This window comes from Schistocerca gregaria, chromosome 1 (genome assembly GCF_023897955.1).
Source record: "Schistocerca gregaria isolate iqSchGreg1 chromosome 1, iqSchGreg1.2, whole genome shotgun sequence".
Taxonomy (NCBI): domain Eukaryota; kingdom Metazoa; phylum Arthropoda; class Insecta; order Orthoptera; family Acrididae; genus Schistocerca; species Schistocerca gregaria.
In genome coordinates, this window is record NC_064920.1 from 1,032,493,928 (window position 1) to 1,032,510,192 (window position 16,265).

Genomic DNA, 16,265 nt, shown 5'->3' on the forward strand with positions numbered 1-16,265 from the left:
TGTACAAACAAAACATTATGATTGCTACTAGTAAGTGGCAGACTATGTTAACTCCAGTCTGTTGAAGCTTAAAAACATAATATTTAGTACAATACGTAAGTTAATTAACAGTTATTCTAAAATAGTCTGTGATGTGTATAAAAAAATTACTTGGTATCACTACAATGCACACTTTTTCTTGACTAATACTATAGGAATTGTGGGGTGTAGGGGCACAGAATGCCATGACAGGAGGGTTGTAGAACCAGTATATTCCACTTTCCTCCTATGAAACAAATGGTGTGCTCGATAATGAATGTTTAAATGTTTCATATAATCTAAGTTGAAACTATAACATATATATTTATAAAAAATTCTGAAATTTGCTCCAAATCCTCCAGATCTATAGACAGAGAAAAGGGGATATGCATTACAAAAAAATTCATGGCTATTCACTAATTCTCGCACTAAAACTGTACCTGATACTCACAGAATCATTGTTTTTAGGCTTCTCAACTTGGCTTCGAAGTGAATTTGGTCGTAGTGTGAACAATAACACTGCTACAGCAATCCAGAGGACAAGCATCATCATAAAGCTATTTGAATTTGTTGGTGGTCCACCAGGTACTGAAAACAAAAAGAGTAAAATAGTATGTAATGTTTGGTGTCAGGATATATTATACACAAATACTGTCAAAAAGATTAAATGGTCATCATCACCGTGGGCTTGTAAATTTGTGCTTTGATTTGTAGTATTATGTGATACAGTGCATTTATAATGTGCCTCATATTACAGGCCACTTGAAATGTCAAATGTAATGTTCCCTCAATGATAAGTCAAATTCAGAAGCCATGTCCTCTGGTTATAAATGTCACTGGAGAAAAGGCAATCCAGAAGTACACATATGATGGAAATATAGTAACTCTAATGGCAACAAATAGACCTGACCACTTTGAAGATGTCTGAACTGAAACTGCAAAAATGACCATGAGGCAAATGCAGCAACAATTACTGAACTGTAAAGGGAAACTAAGGCTAAATAAAAAGATATAAAAGTGGAGTGACAGGTATTGGGGGAGCAGTGTCAAGAAGGCCGCAAAACATGTGGCTCTGCTTGGGAGCATGTAAAGGAATTGTGACTCAAGTTTAAAAGACTAGTTGATCAAGCACTGGATGAATCTGAGGCTTAATGCAAGAACAAGTAATGTCAGTTTTTCATGAATTTGAGATACATAAAAGCCCAGTTACATCGTGGTTTGGAATCTTATAGTGAATATAGGTACCCCGATAACTTGCTGGGAAAGTCAGTTTGTAGGCCTAGCTCCACCAACAGGACCATTCATAGTAATGAAGTGTGTTCAAATAAATCTTCAGATTGATAAGTGTAACTTAGTTTACATAATCGGCTAAGAAAATTACCAAGTTTTATGTGTGATAACCAAAGTCTAATTTCAACAGAACATAGCTTCTGGAAAACCAGTGTCATACTGTAATCACTGAAGTATTTAATGCAACAATAACCAATGTTTCCATTGGTGAAGGATCTTCTGAGTTCTTCATTGCTTAAACAGCCAATCTTAACTTTGATTAATCTAACATCAAATTGTGCTCAGTTACATGAATTTGACTTGCCACTATTTATTCCTCGACTTCAGCTTGTCACTGTTTAATGCCTGACTTACATTATACTAATGGTAAATATTGTGAAAACAAGTTACATGCAAAATTTTCAATTTCTTATGAGAAAAATTGTGAGTTCACGCAGTTCTCAGGATATCTGATTTGAAAATCACTTCTTTCATAGGTCTTGTTTTTTCTGGCAATGGTTTTGAAGAACATGGCACACTCAAAGCTACCACTACTGATATGTCTGCAAGCTCTGCATCTGAAAGTGACGCAACTAATATATATATATATATATATATATATATATATATATATATATAAAGAAAAGGAATTAAAGCCAGTGTCAAATGCAAAACACCTGAACAATGTAACTGCACCTGGAACTGCTAGTTCTACTGGTTCACTGTTTGTGAGAAAACTGTGTGTTACTGAAACTAATGACAATGCTAAGGATAAGTTACCAGTTGATGGAGCAGCAGGGCAAAGTTTTCAAAGGAAGAACTGCACAAGAAAGTAAAAACCTGACCCAACAAAATAGATTTATAATATTATAAAAAACCAAAAACCAGCCAGGATACAAGGGAAGCAATACATTTTGACAATGGCAGCACAGCAGACAAGTAAGAGATTGAAACAGACATGTAAATGTTGAAGAAAATGCTTTGAGCAATTAACTGGACAAGACCAGGAAAATATTTTTATGGAGTTTTATAACCTATTGAGCTAGACATAAAATAAACAAATAGTATGTTCTGCATACTAAAATACCCAAAGAAAAATGTCTGCTTGAGAGAAGGAAATGCAGCAGGTACCAGCAGTTAGTTGCCAAATTTCAAGAAAATACTTTTTTGCAAAAATCTAGTGAGGAAACAATCTAGGTGTGCCAGACAAATTAACTAAACACGCTAGCTTTAACCTTAATGAAAATTCGAGTAACTGTTTAAAAGAAACATATTAGTAATTTTGGCAATTCTCACAAAAAGAGTGGAGGAAGACACGGAAAACAAAAACATATGCCGAAAGAAGCAGAATTATGAATCACAAAGCTATGCTTCCTCCTTACTGCAGTCATTATTCAAAGTCATAAACAAAAAAGAAATACTTATATTCTGACTTAGCTATACGTAAGACTCTTTTACATGTCGTCCAGCAGACTATGTAGACTATTTACCAGATGAAAGTGATGATGAATAATGTTATAGTGTGAAAATTGCAATTTATCCGAGTTTTTAAGAGTTTCTCTACTATGGACTGATACACATAGTGATGATTCTACGTGGAGAATGCCTACCAATATTGCAACATCCACCAAGTTTAATTGTACAAATACCCAATTTTGTTGTATTGCCTAAAACAGCAAAATAGGTGTATTTTGTAATTAATAAATGTAATATAAAAAACCAATGTCTAAAAGTTATTGAAACTATTTCAGTACAAAAGCAACCAATGTCAGAAAAATTCTAATAAAGAAAAGTACCACAGAATTTTCAGATAGCACAAGTAATAACATTCTCGATCATACTTTTTAAGTGTCAAATATGAAACTGCATAATAAACTATTAACAGCACTAATGGCACTGAAACTTTTCTCTAAATTTCAATGCTCAATTCCCACAAATACCATTTTTTGACACTGGTTGTTCTTGCACTAACCCATAGAAATATGTACTTTGCACAACAGTTCATGGTCTGAGGGACCTTTTTTTTTTGTATACTGTCTCTCTAAAGAAATTCCTGAAGGAAATAAGGCATAAATCAAAGTATAGCATTGTACACAGGGATAGACACTGGATGAAAAACAGACACTTAGTGAAGTGTCTGGTGACTACCATAATAGATTCTTATTGAAAAATCTATCACCAAAGAAATCCTGACCAAATGTTTAGGCTGTCAGTGGCATGAAATTATGAAAATTGTCATATCCCTAAAAAGCATCAGCTCTTCTGGGTATGCCGGAATATCTACCAGGACACTAAAATTATGTGCTGACTTCAACAGTAACAAATTGTGCTATTTATCTAACCATTGGGGTATTTTCTACTAGACTGAAACATGCTACAATAATGACAATACACAAAAGCAGCGAGACATGTGATATCTAATTATTGGCCTACCTCTCTGCTGCTAGTTCTTTCAAAAATACTGGAGGGAATAATGTACACCAGGCTATATGAGCACCTAACACAAAATGGCTTACTGACGCCTTTCTACTTTGGTGTTCGCAAAGGGCCCTCCATAGAGAGAGCAATATTCAGTCTCACAAAAGAAATTCTAAGTGAACTGAACTGAACTGTAGAGGGTATCCTGTAGGTATTTTCTGTGCACTCGCTAAAGCTTTTGACTGTATACACATCAGTACAAAAACTCCCATGCTATGGCATCAAAGACAAACCATTAGCTTGAACAAAACCTACAAATCCTACTTATGTAACAGAAAACATTCCCCAGGCTCAATTCTTGAACCACTGATCTTCTCAGTAAACATGAACACATTCCAGTTGAGCAATAGTGAGTGCTACAGTTCCCCAGACATTCTAAGTGTATGGATGTAGATGTACACGAGTTTGATAATTTCTATTTAACTTTTAAATAGTCATAATTCTGGACATGCATTTCTATGAGCTTTATTTGAATCTATTCATACTCTCGCCTTCTTTGCACACCACTGTCTTGATATACATAATTTATTTTAAACTTGATGACAAAGGTCAGGAAATTGTTAATTATTTGTGGATCTACTTATTTTTTTTTGGAAAATTACATTTCATAAAAGAATGCTCATTAACTTTGAAATTTCATTATGCTACGTTCACCTCAAGAGAGGCCACAAAATCTCTTTTAAACTTACATTCTTGAAAGCATTCATTGTCCGTACAGTACGCCTGCGACTGCCGCAGCTGTAACCAAACATGCTTTTAAATACAAAATGAAATTTAAGTGGCAATATTTAGCAAAGCATATTAACTCTCCACAATGACAGTTTAATACTCAAATTACAAAGATGTCTTGAGAAGACAACTTTACTGTCAAGATGCTACATGTGATACCTCAACCAAAAACTGGTGAAATAAATATGAAAAATTACATTAGGAATTTTAAAATAACTAAAATTTTGCTGAAAATGAACATGTACACAATACCAGGAGAAACTGCATATCTGCTTACACAGAGATGTAAGTATAATCTATTTTCTACATGTTTCTTGAAACTTGTGCAGAGTCAAATACACTTAAAAATATAATTGGATACAATGAAATGTATAAAAAATGAAGATACAGAATCATAAGCACTTCACAACTACAAAATCAGCACCTGCAACCACATTTCTTATAGCGATTTATAAAGAATCTAAGCAAAGTTAGATATATAAGCAACATGGATTGTACAAACAATTAACGGTTTTGATGATTAATTTGAAGCCCAAGCTGTTGCCAAGAGTATTTAAAAAATTATTTATTAGTCTAATTATACACATGCATTTGTGATGAGGGCAATCTTGTATGAGGCAAAAAATTCCACGTCAAGGTGTACATCCCTAGCAATAATCATAAATATAAAAATAAATAAAACAAGGCACTGTTAATTGTATGAAAGGCAGTCATCAATAACCATAATGATAAGCCTGTAGGTCTGCAATGTAGTTGGTTATGACTTTAATAAAATATGTACTAATACTAAATGCTCATCTGAAAAACATAGACGCTACTCATTTTACTCATCTGGGCACAGTAATAATGCATATAAGCTGTTACCATAAATAAGACTGACCACCTGTTAAAAACACAGTTGACGGCATTAAAACCATCACAATTATTACACAGCAAAGCTAGAACTGTTTCAACTTTCACTGGACGTCAATGTTACATTATTTTCTTATTACATGAAAAAATATCATTGCAAAGTTTTTTGTGTGTCATTAATACTGTAACTCAAGTGACAGGGCCAGTTATTATTGCACATCGAAAAACGTTTCGTGAAATAATTAAATGGCAGGCACCCTGACAAAAACGAACGTAACAGCAACTGCATTCTTTACGTATGTGCAGTCATAATAGTATGCCAGTTCAATTATATATTTCAAAACATATCTTTACTTGTACTTTAAATCATCTGCAATTTTATTTTGTAAATTACTGTAATGAACGAGGAAATAACATAACCTTCAGGGATTTGATGATTTTTTTCCTAGCATGAATAATTTCACAAGCAATACTCTACCAAATGAGTGAACTTCATCAAATAACTTCGAGGTTAGAATAACTAATTTAGGAGGTAAACATATGGAAAGGGTGATTTGCATCGTCTATTTTACAATTGCCCGTAAGTGTCACATATTATTCGTGGCAGAAATAATGATTCAGGACTTACCAGTGACAGCAGGCGCCTCATCGCTAATTCATGGCTGCATAAGCACTCGCAAAGATCGGCACCGTCGTCTGACATTGCACTAGCAAAGGTTTTTCGAGTTTCTTCCGAAAATGCTGAAACAATCGCAGCAACAAATACCAGCTGTAGATCTGGTTGTCAAAAAAAACTGTCATACGTGTACGGAACAGACTGTTCACAAAACAACTTAAAAGCAGAGTATCAAAGGCACTCACCTCTCAGGTGTATGCACACGAATATTTATTGCATTTCAAGATCGTGTAGGTATATATCTACTGTAATCTCGTTACCTAATAATAATTATTTACAAAACAATTCTTCTCCCGTCAGAGTGGAGAGCTCTACTGGTAATCTTCCGTCATTGGTCGGCCTGACAGCCAATCACGCAATGGCACTGATTAGCGAGTTTGTTGTTTGCAGTGTTATGGCCAGCTGCGCAAGTGTTGCACTGTAGCCTCGTCTTCAATTCGTTAGCAATGCAGTTGTGGGTGATCGCATTAGGAAAGCGGCTATCTTTTTAGCGTGCGCATCAACGTCTTGATGTATATCAGTCAGCGACGTTGTTTTGAAAGTTACTGAGGAGGTCATCCCATGCCAAATGATCTAATTTCGGAAAAGTTCCTGCATGACCATCTCACAATGGGATGAAATTTTGTGTAAACATTCTCACTTGTTTCCAATGAAAATTGGTGAAGTTTCACGATCACTAATTCAATACTTTCGGATATATAGTCACTTTACAAGGGTGTGGCGTAAAATAACGTGGGAGGCTAGCGACCACTCTAGTAAATAAGCGTAGATCTGCAGTTGAGGTGGCTACGTCAATAAAAATTAGACGATTAAATCGCCAATTTAAACCACAGTCGCAGTTCGTCATCCACAATGGATAAAAATTATACAACAGGCGAAGAATGACTTCATTGATCACAAAATATGCATGACGCGTCTCGGAATTATTTCTGTCTTCAGGTGTCCAAGTTCTAGCGTAGCGCAAGAACAAGATCTTTACCAGTTGTACGTATAACATGATATGACTGACTAATCACTGTCTCAGTGGACTGTCATCTCATGTTACGTGAACAGCTGGTAACGCTTTTGTCCTTGTGCTGTCTTTGCACTTGGATTCCAGAAACGGGAATAATTCTGAAACTTCGTGATCAATGATGTCATTCTTCACCTGCTGTATGACTTTTTATGCAACCTAGCCAGCTTAAATAACGACCCACGCACGATAGTCATTTGTTGGTAAATGAGCACACCGTCTATTGACTGTACTGTTGCCATGGTGGCTGAGCGGTTCTAGGCGCTTCAGTCCGAAACCACGCTGCTGCTACGGTCGCAGGTTCGAATCCTGCCTTGGGCATGGATGTGTGTGATGTCTTTAGGTTAGTTAGGTTTAAGTAGTTCTAAGTTCTAGGGGACTGATGACCTCAGATGTTAAGTCCCATAGTGCTCAAAGCCATTTGAACTATACTGTTGTTTATTTAATTACGACCCAGGTTTCGGCCTTTTATGCCATTTTCAAGTGACTGAGTGTATGTCATGGAATTTTGTGGGGAGCGAATATTTTTCTTAATTTATGGCCAATTTTGAGCTTGATGCCCTGCAGTATGTGTTAATTGCATAAACTCAGTCACTTGAAAATGGCGTAAAAGGCTGAAACCCAGGTCGTAATTAAATAGACAGCAATACAACCAAAGGACGGTGTGTTGATTTAAAAATTATTGTATAACTCTTCAGTCATTTGTTTGGCTCCGTAGCGCAGTTGTCAATAGTGCACCTGTTAGTTTTCGGCAACTTTCAGACATACCATCTTAGGCAACATTTTCTCGAAAGAAACAATGCTAGGCCATTTCGCACAACTTGTTGCGCTCTGTTATTCGAAATAATAATAAAAAGAGGATTTGCGGTGTAGCGTGCATGTGGATACTTTTGCTGCAAATTCGCCCCAAAAAAACAGATCCTCGGAGAAAATACGAAGTTAAGCTTTTTATGTTTCTGGAAGTAATTGCAGGATACACCTGAAAATTTGCACGCTCTAACTTACCAATGCAAGGTCTTAGAATATAAAATTTTATTCACCTACTGCTTTTCAATAATTTTCAAATTGAGGGCAAAGATGACTTTTCTAAAAACGCCAAAGACGGCTTTTTTTGGGCCACTTTTACAAAAAACAGTCTTCTGCAAACTCTTTTAAACTGTTTTCATCAGAAAGATCATGTCCTAATCCACCTAAAAACTATAGTTGGTTTTGCATTGCGAGTATATAAGGCCCTAAACAACAAGACAATGTGAAGTTTCGCTTTATACAATATGATTTTTTTCCACCATGTACAAACTCTAGGGATTGATCGATGAGTGAGTAAGGAACAAAAAAGTTCTAATGAGCTTATGTCTGGAAATGCATGGTTTCCATGCTAGAGAACATTTATTCAGTCGTACTTTGTTACAGAGACGAGAGTCTATTATGCTCTGTACCATGTATCCACAGTTACAGTCTGCATGGTTTCCTCCTAGAGGATGGTACTGTTCTTCATACATAATGCTCGAGGGCCCTATGTTGTGTCCGATTCACTTCTCTTGCTGACTCATCTTGTAGTGGATGTGATAGAACATTGTACACAATGGTTCCGTATTTGAATCGAGAGCTTGCCGATGAGGTGTTTACTTAAGGGAAAGCAACTGGCAATGGGCGGAGGGCAGTAACGTTGTATCAGGAGACCCATCCCCGCCAACAGCAACCACAGCAATCAATGTTTGCAACAGTGTTTCGCTGTTTGAGACTGGATGGTTTCAGGGAGCAGGAAACGTGAAGGACATACCCACAATGTTTAGACACCAGACTTGGAGGAAAATGTGATTAACACTGTGGAAGGTAATCAACATGCCAGTATCAGGCAGTTGGCCCACCAGAACAGAGTAAGCCAGACGACCACACAGAACATTCTACATAACAATTGTAATTACTCTTATCACTTATGGCTTGTGCGGGACTAAACAGCGACAGAGTTTTCACATTGGGAGCAGTTTTATCACTGGTTTCTTCACTACGCAACCATGATTCCGTGATTTGTGTCATCCATCCTATTCACAGGTGAGGCCACCTATACACAGAGTGGTATCTTCAACTTTCATAACAGTTAGCAGTGGGATAGTATGCAGAACCCCCATGGCAGGGTGACAGGAAATCATCAGCATCGGTGCAGATGGAACGTGTGAACTGGGATAACTGACAACTGTATTTTGTGACCAGTCTTCTTTCCACGTCGCCTAACACGCCGAACTATTGGCGTTTCTTGCGAGCGACTTTGCCTCCTCTGCAGGAAGAGAAGCCATCAATGATTTGAAGGGTTATGTGAATCCTACACGATAGTACTCCAGCCCACTTCACCGGTAACATCTGGATGAATGTCAACCGTGTCTTCCCTGGTTGATGGATTTGACGAGGGGGTCCAGTTGCATGATCTGCTTGCTTACCAGATCTCAACCCATCCGATTCCTGGTTATGGGACCACCTGAAAAGTATTGTGTATACAGAGCCCAATCCAGATGTGGAGACACTGGAGCGGTGTATTTATGCTACTTTTGACACTGTTAGGATGCAGCCTGGATTGGATGACGTGATCATGTGAGACAGAACATGCTACTTGGTGTATACACATGCACTGAGGTCAGTGTGCGATTTGTGCTTTTACCAGTGGCGGGGGGGGGGGGGGGGGGGGGGGGATGTCTTAGGGGGTTAGTATAATTATATATGTTACTAGCTTGGACCGTGGTGCTACCCATGGTTAAACAATTATTTATAAACAAATGTTAATGCCGAAACTCACTATTCACGCGTATGCACTATCAGAAAAGCCAGCCCTTGTTATATCTTTAAAAGTACATTACAGGTAAAGCTTATTTACAGAATCATCTACGTACAGGTATACTAAGGGAATTCAAAAAGTAAAGGCACATTTGTGAAAAGCTGTACTTCTTCTGATGATAGAAAACTGAAACATGCGTTACCCGGCGGAGGTTCGAGTCCTCCCTCGGGCATGGGTGTGTGTGTGTGTTTGTCCTTAGGATAATTTAGGTTAAGTAGCGTGTAAGCTTAGGGACTGATGACCTTAGCAGTTAAGTTCCATAGGATTTCACACACATTTGAACATTTTTGAACATGCGTTACCTTTCTACGTAACCTCCCTGGACTTCAATGCAGTTTTCCCGACGTTTTACGAGATTTTTTTATTTCACCAGAAAATACGTTTTTCGGTTGCATCTGTAACCAATTTTGCACCGCAGCAAAGACGTCTTCATCACTTTCAAATCTTCTTCCCTTTTGTGCTTCCGTTAAGGGTCCAAACATGTGAAAATCGCTTGGAGCCAGGTCTGGACTGTATGGTGGACGTTCCAGCACCTCGAATCTCAACTCCTTGATTGCGCCGGCTTTCCGTTTGGCAGAATGTGGGCGAGCGTTATCTTGCTGCAGGGTGACACCTCTTCACAGTTTTCCACGACGTTTGGGTCAGATTGCAGGTTTTAGTTTCGTATGCAACACATCACATCCACCATACAATACAGACCTGGCTCTAAAGCCTCGTTTACGCTGGGGCGACGTCTTGCAAACATTGTGTCATCTGGTGAGCAAGATTTATGAGACAGGCGAAATACCCTCAAACTTCAAGAAGAATATAATAATTCCAATCCCAAAGAAGGCAGGTGTTGACAGATGTGAAAATTACCGAACTATCAGTTTAATAAGTCACAGCTGCAAAATACTTACACGAATTCTTTACAGACGAATGGAAAAACTGGTAGAAGCGGACCTTGCGGAAGATCAGTTTGGATTCCGCAGAAATGATGGAACACGTGAGGCAATACTAACCTTACGACTTATCTTAGAAGAAAGAGTAAGAAAAGGCAAACCTACGTTTCTAGCATTTGTAGACTTAGAGAAAGCTTTTGACAATGTTGACTGGAATACTCTCTTTCAAATTCTAGAGATGGCAGGGGTAAAATACAGGGAGCGTAAGGCTATTTACAACTTGTACAGAAACCAGATGGCAGTTATAAGAGTCGAGGGACATGAAAGGGAAGCTGTGGTTGGGAAGGGAGTGAGACAGGGTTTTAGCCTCTCCCCGATGTTATTCAATCTGTATATTAAGCAAGCAGTAAAGGAAACAAGAGAAAAATTTGAAGTAGGTATTAAAATTCACGGAGAAGAAATAAAAACTTTGAGGTTCGCCGATGACATTGTAATTCTGTCAGAGACAGCAAAGGACTTGGAAGAGCAGTTGAACGGAATGGACAGTTCTTAAAATGAGGATATAAGATGAACATCAACAAAAGCAAAACGAGGATAATGGAATGTAGTCAAATTAAATCGCGTGATGCTGAGGGAATTAGATTAGGAAATGAGACACTTAAAGTAATAAAGGAGTTTTGCTATTTAGGGAGTAAAATAACTGGTGATGGTCGAAGTAGAGAGGATATAAAAGGTAGACTGGCAATGGCAAGGAAGGCGTTTCTGAAGAAAAGAAATTTGTTAACATCGAGTATAGATTTAATGGTCAGGAAGTCGTTTCTGAAAGTATTTGTATGGAGTGTAGCCATGTATGGAAGTGAAACATGGACAATAACTAGTTTGGACAAGAAGAGAATAGAAGCTTTCGAAATGTGGTGCTACAGAAGAATGCTGAAGATTAGATGGGTAGATCACATAACTAATGAGGAGGTATTGAATAGAATTGGGGAGAAGAGGAGTTTGTGGCACAACTTGACAAAAAGAAGGGACCGGTTGGTAGGACATGTTTTGAGGCATCAAAGGATCACAAATTTAGCACTGGAGGGCAGCGTGGAGGGTAAAAATCGTAGAGGGAGACCAAGAGATGAATACACTAAGCAGATTCAGAAGGATGTAGGTTGCAGCAAGTACTGGGAGATGAAGAAGCTTACACAGGACAGAGTAGCATGGAGAGCTGCATCAAACCAGTCTCAGGACTGAAGACCACAACAACAACAATGGAAATGTGGCTTGCGTCGTCTTGTAGCATGCTACAACAGGCAGCATCTTGCAGCGTATGTTGCATGCGGCAGTTTACTTTATACTTTTATTTATTTTCACTCTTTTAGGACCGCTGTTACTATCCTGACTGTCAGAGTTTGTACAGGTGTCAGGTAATACACCGCTCTTAAGGAAATCGGAAATTTTGCTTTGTTTGAATGACATCCTGAAATTCCGTAGTTCTTACAGGCCCGGACGCACTCAACTCACTAATGAAGCTACTGAAGCGAGAACGTATGAAGATCGCCGTGTGTCTGGCGGACGCGAGGCAACGAACGAACGGTACCAATTACTTTGGAGTACGCGATGCTCGGGAGCCTGTGTTTAGCTCCACCCACGTGGTTCGCTGCTAGCGAAGTCAGACTGTCCGATCCCGTCTGGTAGATACCGCTGCTCACTTCGTAGTTCGCACCACTTTGTGCTTTCGTCCCAGGCGCGTTAGTCCGCGCCATACCGTTGCCAGAAGGGGTGGCATTCATTTCACGTTAGGTGAGGAGAGCCCTACGTCATAGTGACGTAGGTTCACGTCATCGTTACGTAAATAACCTAAATCGCATGGAGGTAATACCTCCATGTTAAATCGACTACATGAGTACGTCTATCGATCTTTGCAGTTGTCCCGATAACGTCAAAGGTAAATGTAAATACATGTGCGATGTGTACAATCGAAGTGACAGGAGTTGTGTGATATGTTTAGCCTAGTTGAATGAAGGTCTGAACGAAGGAACCTTAACGAAAGTATAAAAATCGCGTGTACAGAAACGTGTGTGTTTCATGAAAATAACGAATGACTGAAGGAAGGAACCATAACGTAAAAAAAAACTTTTTTTAATCCGATGAATCGTGCATAAATCGTGTGGACAGAAACGTGAAATAATTAATTATTATGCTGCAATCCAAAGAAACAGGAATTTTATTGTGTTTCGTGAACACAGCGAATATCGGAATGAAGGAATCATAACCACAACGAAAGTTAAGAAAACTGTCTAGTCATTTTTTTAAATCCGATTAATCGTGCGTAAACCATGTGGATAAAAATGTGAAATAGAGAGAAATTAAAGTGTTTCGTATTTTTAGAAAAGCCAATGAATTGTACACAATTCTTGTGGGCAGAAACGTTAAACTGAAGAATTGTCGTGGTTCCGATGTTGGTGGAAATATTATACCATCTAGTTCCATTTAATTATGTCTTCATGTTGTAAATCAACTAAGAAAATTTTGCTCTCCAGAAATAAATTTTTGCTGCTGATCATAATGTACTGACCTTTTACAACATGCGCCATTATTTTTCTTTATAAGCTGTATATTGTGAAAAAACAACGACAAGTAAGTCACATTTACCAGCATTTTAAGCATCTGAAAGCAGTGAGTACTGTGCCATTTTTAGCTACTTTTTGTATGACTTTCACTCAGTATGGAAGTAGCTACAGTAATCATGTCACACACTCACAAAATGTATGCCACGACTAATGAGAGAATAAAAACAGTATGCCACCATCACATATGGGACATCACATAGTACAAGAATCATTCACAAGTACTCTTTAGTCACAAACTTTCTTTAAAAGGAACTTCATCCTTCGTGTATTGATAAATAAAATGTGCAGTTACTCATAAATTTTCCTACTAGGTGTATGGCTGAAATACATATGCTTCTAAGAAAATTCTTATGCCTCAGAACATTATCACATTCGTCCATATTACAAACAAGTGGGAGTTTTTTAATGTTTAAAGTGTGACTGAAGCTGAGAAGGTTCAGAAAACTTGTGGGCGTTGTGACAGTTATTTGGTTAAAGATGCAGTGGGTACCTGGTGCTTAAAGGTGACAGACATCTCAGTATTTGCATATAGCAAGTGGATCTATCCTCTAGGTGATTCTCAGGCAAATCAACAACTGTACTTTGATACTTTTGTTTTTGGCTTTCAGATACTGTGATAAAAATGGCATTTCAACAGAAACTTAACCTTATCTCTGATTTCATGGGGAAGTTCGTAATAAAATGATAATATATCTGCTTGCTATGAGTACTTGAGGAAACACCATATACCTGTACATCGAAAAAACTTCCGTAACAAGAATTGTAATTGGTGTAGAGCAAGATCTGCCATGATATAGGTATCACAAAGGCATTACACCGTGTGAATTGCTTTAAATTTTAGTCTGGATTTTATACTTCAGGGAAACATACCGAAAACAATGGAAAATTTAACAGTGCGTAAGAAAAGTGTGAGTGGCACACTCATAAATGTTAATTCAGAGCCTCGCTTCCCAGAATGCTATCTCAATAAATTATATCCGATGATATACCTTTTCAAGAGCACATACAGATCACCACTCATAAAACCTATCAAAATTAGGCACTAGGATACAGGGAAACTTGTTTGGCAAAATCTGTTATGTCAAATATACAAACTCTCACCTCAGAAAATTGGGAAATATGAAATCACATGACAAAAACAGCGCATTTGTTGCAGGAAATACGAACTGCCAAGACACTTAAGTGAAATTTTCCTACTTTCTGCGTTATGATTGGCGCTCTCGCACCTTATTCGTGTTTATGAGACAATATTTATACAGTAGACACTCAATATGATATAATGTGTAGGCCTATACAATTACGAAACACAAACTGTTTCACTGCTTCGAAACAGCTTTTCGAAACATTATATCGTACTGTCTCGTTTGTTTCGAAACAGTTGTGTGTTTCAGTTTGCCCATGTCTAACACAAACAAATAGCAATGCATATCGAAGGGGCACACAACAGTTGATGTATACAGCATACACACAGCAGTCGATAGGACATCTCGTGAAACACCATGACGTGTGCCTACTCACTTGGCGTGAAATGAATGCTACCCGCCAAAAGGTGGCCTGACGATAAATGTTCGCACAGGTACCGGGCCGGTCACCACCCTGTGTCAGGGCCCAGGGTGGGAATTTCAGCCCCCAGCTCACCCAACTTCGCGGTACGACTGCTGCGGTATGACTGCCACACTACTTCCCTCGCAAGCTCGCAAGTAAACGGATGACGCACCTTAGACGAAAGCAACAATGACAATATGAGAATGATGATTTAGTTCTGAATGTTTTGAATCGCTTAACTACTACGTAACACTTTTTCAAAATTAATAAGCAAACATATTAATAGTAAGACTGTATTAAAAACTTTCAGTGTTCGGCTCCACAAATTTAAATTATATGTAAGGTTCTACTCAAGTGCGTGGGAAATAAACATCCCAAGTTGGGATTCATAAACTAAAACCAGAGGAGGGGATGGTCTGATGCAGAGGGGGGGGGGGGGGGGGATCCCCTCCATCCCCCCTTCAAGTTGCACACTGACTGAGGTGCAATGAAACCATTTTCAGCACATACTGTAACTGTGGCTGCTTGGCACAGTGTATATTATACTGTAGTCTCTCTGACAACGTATGATTGAATAAATGGTCTCTAGCATGGAAACCACGAATTTTCGGACGTAAGTTCATTCCACTTTTTTTGTTCCGTATCCTCTCATCAATCAGTCCCCAGAGTTTGTTCATAGTGGAAAAAGTCACCCTGTATATCTCCGAAAGTAACTGTGGGGTAAACATGAGACCTTGCACATATAAACCTATCAAATCAAGGTCTTAAAATACAAAATTTTATTCTTCAGCTGTTTTCCAATAAATAACAAATTGAAGGCAAAGATGACGATGATTTTTAAAAAAAAACAACAATTTCTATTTTTGATCCACTTTTACAAAAAACGTCTTCTACAAAATCTTTTTAATTCTTTTGCATTAGAAAGACCATGTTCTAAACCACCTAAATACTAGATTTGCTTTTGCAATGCAAGCATATAAAACCCTAAAAAACAATGACAAGGTGGAGTATTCAAAATGGGCCTATATACCGCTAGTACTCAAATCTGACATCTTCGAATTGAGGTAAGGGATAATTTTCAATACCAAATTAATTTATGTTTGCACAAACATTATTTGATATTATTACATGTTTCTAGCTATGAAAAGGACTGCTTGCACTTCCACCTGTGGATAGAAGAGTGTTAAATGACAATGAGACTGACCAGGGTGATGATGAATTTCCTCCAGCCAAAGGGGCTAAATTCATTAATCCTAAGCTTACATGTAGTGATAAGTGTTATGATGGGTATTAACATTTTCCAAGTCCTAATGGTATTCTAGCACCACATAGTTGCAGATACAAGCCATGCAAAAGTCAC

General features: G+C 38.1%; 1 protein-coding gene across 2 annotated transcripts in view; it reads right to left on the bottom strand.

Moving 5' to 3' along the window:
• The window catches only part of LOC126279221 (small integral membrane protein 14), a 94,450-nt gene that overhangs the window by 4,390 nt on the left and 73,795 nt on the right, over positions 1 to 16,265 (bottom strand). Inside the window, exons 1-4 of one of the 2 annotated variants that reach the window (XM_049979659.1) lie at positions 6,208 to 6,465; positions 5,975 to 6,087; positions 4,455 to 4,503; positions 470 to 606 (exon numbers count right to left, since the gene is read on the bottom strand). In XM_049979659.1, coding sequence (XP_049835616.1) covers positions 470 to 606; positions 4,455 to 4,503; positions 5,975 to 6,049 — 261 coding nt within the window. In that variant the 5' untranslated portion in view covers positions 6,050 to 6,087; positions 6,208 to 6,465. Of the gene's footprint in view, positions 1 to 469; positions 607 to 4,454; positions 4,504 to 5,974; positions 6,088 to 6,207; positions 6,466 to 16,265 lie in introns of those variants that run through there. The other variant, XM_049979658.1, reaches the window with a different exon arrangement.